The 5,981-nt window shown below is 43.3% G+C and overlaps 1 protein-coding gene across 1 annotated transcript; it reads left to right on the plus strand.

The window, feature by feature from the left end:
• Positions 1-2,967: 2,967 nt before the first annotated feature.
• On the plus strand, positions 2,968-3,939 carry foxd7 (forkhead box D7). The gene has a single exon (XM_085351403.1). The coding sequence runs from the start codon at positions 2,968-2,970 to the stop codon at positions 3,937-3,939; it is 972 nt and encodes a 323-aa protein (XP_085207529.1).
• Positions 3,940-5,981: the final 2,042 nt, after the last annotated feature.

A 5,981-nucleotide genomic window follows, 5' to 3' on the forward strand; every position in this document is an offset into this window, starting at 1 on the left:
GCACCACAAGATGTCAGCACTTAGTCAGAGCACCACTGTCTTGTAACTGATAGCTTGTGCCATTCATTGTAAACGGATCCAGTCACTGAGCAGAGTGGCTGAAGGGACAAGAGCGCGTTGAGATAACGAGATGCAGGGAACAGGTTGCATCACCGCCTGCATGCTACAGAGCTGTTTGTCAGCCCGTAAATATTGTGTTAATGACCAGTTCAGCTCGTGAAATTTACACATCTCGCCCTCCCCTAAACGGTGTGAGCGTGCGTATGTGTGTGTATCAGATGTGTGTTTGGCTCAGCACATCTGTTTTTTTCTCTTCTTCTTCTTCTCTCTTTTTCTCTCTTCATCCAGTTATGATTCATGATACCTTAAATTACACGTTATATTATGTTCACTGCCCTGCCAAGATTTTAAGGGAATCAAGATGAGAGAGGGGGGCATTGTGAGAAAACAACCTCAGCTCTTTGAAGCAGTTTCAACCTCTTCCAATGAAAAACACGCTCGGAGGTTGGTTTTTTTGGGAGGGGGGGGGGGGGGGGGGGGGGGTGTTTTTATCACTCCCTGAATCATGTGAAGTGCTCGAAGCTTTCACTGAGATAAGAAAACATTTTAACTGAAGGAGCCCGCAACAGTTTCATAACCCAGTTTCTGACCTGCGCGTATTTGCAGTGTTCAAGAAAGATCCAGTGAGACCCCCCCCCCCCCCCACGCCGGCACAGCTCCTGCCAAATGATGTTATTACACCGGCCCTTCGGAGTCTGTTCAGTCTCCCACTTTCTCATCTGCGATACAGACAAATAAAATCTGTACAATGGGCGTTTTTGTTAGATAGCAGGGTTGTAATTTTATTTTTTAAAAAGGCCTTGTTGATTCCCAGATTTTACGCGTTTTATCATAAAGAAAAGAAGAAAGGCTTCATAGAGGGGGCCCCGGGTTTAATGTTGCATAGCTTTTTTGGTGACCCTTACAAAACAATTACCAGAAATAATAACATTAATTTATAATAAAGAAAGAAAAGAAAAGCGGAGGCCATATTTGTCACTGTAACATCGGGACTCATTCATCGCCACCTGAGTTCATCTGACAGCGTCTCCTCCACCGTCGGTCCCCCAATAAGTGACTCCAGCGCGTGCAAGCTCGGGAACCGTGCCGCCCTGAGAGTGGCCTACCTTCAGCTTTTGTAGTGATTTGACGCTCTCGCCTTATTGAAACCACACATTGCGCTCGGGCCTGTTTCCAATGTGAAGACATGCGTGATGAATTTGGGAAATCATCTGCAGCTTTGCTGGTACCGTATAGCCCACCCAGTCCGGACCCGGTCTCTCTCTTTCTCCCCCCGCGCCTCCCCTCTGCCCCGGGGTATCAATGCGATTAGAGGCAGGAAATGTGGGAATCCCCAACAAAGGGCTCCATCATTAAACACAAACAACCAGAGGCCTCCCAACAATACCGAGAGCGCCCTCCTCTCCACACTTCTCTTTTATGTCTGAGCGAAGTGAAAATCTATTACTTTCATCCCAATATTACCAGTCTGCGTTCAGCTGCGCATTATTAAAGAGGATAATCTGGCGAGGTTATGACGGACTTATAGGTGTTCAAATGGAGAGCAGGCGGTGTAGAGTTTCGCCCAGCAGATTACGCAGACTGCACATCAAATATTGTTTCTCCCTGCATTTCACACGTGGTCACATCTAGCAATATGTCCCTGAGAGAAACGAAAGAATTCAGAATAAAATTCAGAATAAAATAGATATACGTACATAAATAAATAAAATAAGATATGAGATATAAAGGGCGCATAGTCTCTTCTTATCGGTTTATTCAAGGAAGGCGCTCATGCAAGGCAACAAATTATTATTTTCACAGCTGCCCAAAAGCAGTCATTCCAGTGTTGTACGTCTGAAAACGTGTAATTGTGAGTCAAGTGTGCATAAAGTGCGGCTGCAGGAGACTTCGAGAGGGATTAGGGTTTAAGTCCTCGCCTCGCGTAGAGAAGTGTTTGGGGATTTTCCCTCTCACACTTTAAATTATAATCTGATATCCTCCCTCCAAGGCATCAGCCGGCAGATTCGGAAATATAAATGTGTCATTTTGGTGTAAACTGACTTTCCATCACCACCGTGCTTTAGATTTGATCGCTTTTCCTGTTTTAGTTGGAAAATAAAACGAAGAGTGGAAAAAAATACAAATAAAAAATATTTTAAATTCTTTGTATTTTGAGTCAAATCTCATTAGGTTCCATACAGAGTTTATTAAAGACTGCTTCTAGTGGCGAAGAACATACTCAAACTTTAATATTTTGCGATACAAAATTGTGATTTTAACTTATAGCCGTGAAAAGGTCACGCGTCACACTTTTCTCCAATTAACGTTTTCTGGTGTATAAAAAACACTCTTACTTGTTGCATTTTTATATATAGTTGCCAATGTTTTACGCAATTATTGTGAAATTAATTTTCCGTGGAAACTTTATTATTCCGCTCCAAACAATCTTTCCTCTGATTTCCTCGATGGATCTCTGATGTGTCCGCGTGGACTTGGCACTGATGTGCTGATGATGAGAGTGCACTGGCTGGATGGCTGGTATAGGCCTCTTTGGTCTTTGCGCCTTTGCGCGGTTTTCATTGGTCAGGAACCTTTCCCTCGTGCCTCGACGTGACATCACAAGCACCCGACCAGCAGGAAAGCAGGAGAGTTTACAGATGGTGCTGGACATCTCCGAGGACGCACGCACTTTTACGCACAGCCAGTCCTGGCCGCTTTTTTTGCGCTAAAAGTTGTGAAAATAAAAGGATATCAGCGTAGATGCTTTGCGGTTTGGAGAATCTGAAGTAGGAAGTGGACTTCTCTCGGATCGTGTATTTGTGAATGGAGATGGGCCGTGCATAAAAATCTTTTCGTCGCCTTTGAAAGAAGAGCTCTCGCTCTCCCACCTGTTGCCAGGTGGCTTTAAAACCGCGGATATCTACTATGATATTAGGTTTGGAAATCATGGAGGATATTGTTATCGACGTGGTGGGGGAAGGACTCAAAGACAGCGCAGAGGAGCAGCTTTTACCTTTGGATGAGTCGCGAAGCGAGCACGAAGACGGCACGGAGACGTCCAGCAGCCAGAGTAAAGACAGGGAGACCTTCAGCCCTGCGCCGGCGTGTCTCCCTGCTCCTAAAACCAAAGGTCCCGCGTCGGTGAAGCCCCCATACTCATACATCGCTCTGATAACCATGGCCATCCTTCAGAGCCCAAAAAAGCGGCTCACCCTCAGCGAGATATGTGACTTTATCAGCCACCGCTTCGTTTATTACCGGGAGAAATTCCCCGCCTGGCAAAACTCTATCAGACACAATCTTTCGCTCAATGACTGTTTTGTAAAGATGCCAAGAGAGCCCGGGAACCCCGGGAAGGGCAACTACTGGACGCTGGATCCCAACTCCTCCGACATGTTTGAGAACGGGAGCTTCCTGCGGCGGAGGAAACGCTTCAAGCGGCAGCATTTTCGCTTCGACCCGCTCAAAGAACAGCACCTGGAGCCCAGCGCGCTCCACGGCTTTCCACACAGCGCCTACGGGCTCGGCACGGCGGCCCTGCAGCTGCCAAGTCTGGAGATTTACCCCTACCTCCATCACCACGCGCCTTCGCAGTGCGGCCCCGCCACCATCCCACCTGTGAGCAGTATCCTGCCGGCTCTCTCCAGCTTCTTCTCGCGCAGCGCCCTGTCAGCCAAAGCTTTCCTTCAGTCTCAGCCGGGCATCGACGCTTTCTCGCCGGCACAGTGCACAGCGTATTCCTCTCCTCTGACCTCCAGCGCCGCATACGTCTCCCCCGCGCTCTTCCACCCGGCGGCTTCTCCGCACTTCCTCAGTTTACACCAGGAGTACCAGAAACTACAGACTCAGCGTGGCATCGGCGACCTGGCCAAACACATCCACACCAACGATGAATAATCCCCCCCACTCCCCTCTCCTTAAAGCGGACTTTAATTTGTATTTTCTCAGGTAAACGGAGACATTTGGAGCAGATGCTTGCAGTGGAAATTGGATGGATCTGTTTTTGTTTTTTTACAAGAATGTTGCAGAAATGCTCAAAACTTTTCCTCGATCTCCCCAACTTCATGGCAAAAACAACAGACGCCCTTTAAAAAAAAAAACCTGATCATGAATTATCATCTTTTGTTTAAATATTTAAATGACGAGTTTCCTTTACGTCTTTTTTCTGTAAAGAAATAAAGCTGAGTATTTAAACCTTGCGTTAATTTGTATTTTGCACACATGCATGTCAGGAATCATGCTTTTTGAAATCATTTAAATGTGCGTGCACGGTTTTGTTTGCTAACAGCTGTTATACCTGTTATTATTTTTTATCTCTGGGTTTAAAGGGTTTTATATTCCTCGGTTTCATTTTTATCTAAATTCAAATTATTCATAGTAATGTTCAGAGGGGCAGAGAAAGTAAGCAGTCAAATTGACCTACATTAAATCAGTGCGCAGTCTTTTTTAGCCTTATGTCTTACACGCTCTCATTTTAAACACGTGACTCTCTTCTGCTTTAAATAACTGATCAAATACAAGCGAAGGTAACACTCGTAATTTTGGGATTTTTTTTTCTAATTATGGGTCTCCAAGATCTTTTATTATTTATTTAATAATCTGATGTAATATTTAAAAGGAACAGTGGCTTGTTAAATAAGAAATGTCATTATTTTTCAAAGTAATGGAGAAAAGCAACATGATGTTAAAATAAATAACAGGCGGGTCGAGGTCAAAGGCACTTTGGATGGCCTCGTTTTTAATGCGCTTTAATAGAGAAATAAGAAAGGTTCTAATCACACCAAGCTTTGTGTGTGTGTGTGTGTGTGTGTGTGTCGTTTTTATAGCCATAACGCTGAAAACATACATGCCAATAATAATTGGCTTATTTTGCAGGACCACACACAGAAAATGTGTGCAACACATTTTCATGTCAGATATTCATAAAGGCTTTCTGCTCATTTACTGACCAGAGTTTCCACACAGGAGGTTTTCCCAAACATTCCTCAATTCAGTTTATGTTTTTTCCTTTTTATAATCATGGTTTTGTCGTCTTACTTAGAAACATTAAAGAAAAAAAACTTTTAAAAATCCGATTTGAGTATTAGACAGTTTTAAAGAAGTAACTTTATTTAAATTCTGTTTTAAAAATAACAGAAATAAATAAATTCTGCCTGCGTTTTAAGCAATGCCCCTAAAAACAATCCTCCACCTCACAGGTTTCACAATAAGAAAATATATCAATCAGATATCACTCTATTTTTAATGTTGTGTTTTTTTCCAATTATTTCTTTTCCATTCCCAATTTATCTTCCAATCTTTAAATCTCAGGTAAACCCAGTCTGATTAAATCAACCCCAATCTGAGGCTAAAATAAATATATCAGTCTTTCTGCTTGAGCAGAAACGCTGTGATTCAATCTGCGCGTACACAGAATAAATCTAAAAATATGTATTTCTGCTCATTTTCTGCTATTTCAAATTATCTGATTTATTTTCCCCTTTCCTTTTCATTTAAGTGCACGCGGCACTGCCTCGTAGTGAGAATGACAGTAGTAAAATAATTCGGGGGTTGCAGAGCATGGAAGTATTTATTTAATTCTATTCTGACTCTGCTTTAGATGGATTACCACGCTGAAGCTCTTGGACGGGGCTGATGGATCGCACCACACACTTAGTCCTTTAGCAGGCTTTGGCACCCAGCGAGGGACTGAAACAAATAAAAAGATTGTTACCTGATGGCGAGCTGTTAAGCTGCCCACTCCTAAAGGAAGAGCACATGCTCGCGCTGCATGTCTTCCTCTTTCTCTGCACTCCATTCAGAAAATGTCTTACCATTTTGGGATGATCAGATTTAATTCAATCTGTACTGAGGTTTTGTTTTTAGCTTTTTCTTTCTGTCTTTTTTTCCTCTTATAACCAAATGTCTAATATTTCTGGTGCTAATCTTAAACAGTGTGG

The sequence above is a fragment of the Diplotaxodon limnothrissa genome, linkage group LG4 (assembly GCF_057381915.1).
Source record: "Diplotaxodon limnothrissa isolate DT_005_m linkage group LG4, D_limnothrissa_male_GT1.1, whole genome shotgun sequence".
NCBI lineage: Eukaryota > Metazoa > Chordata > Actinopteri > Cichliformes > Cichlidae > Diplotaxodon > Diplotaxodon limnothrissa.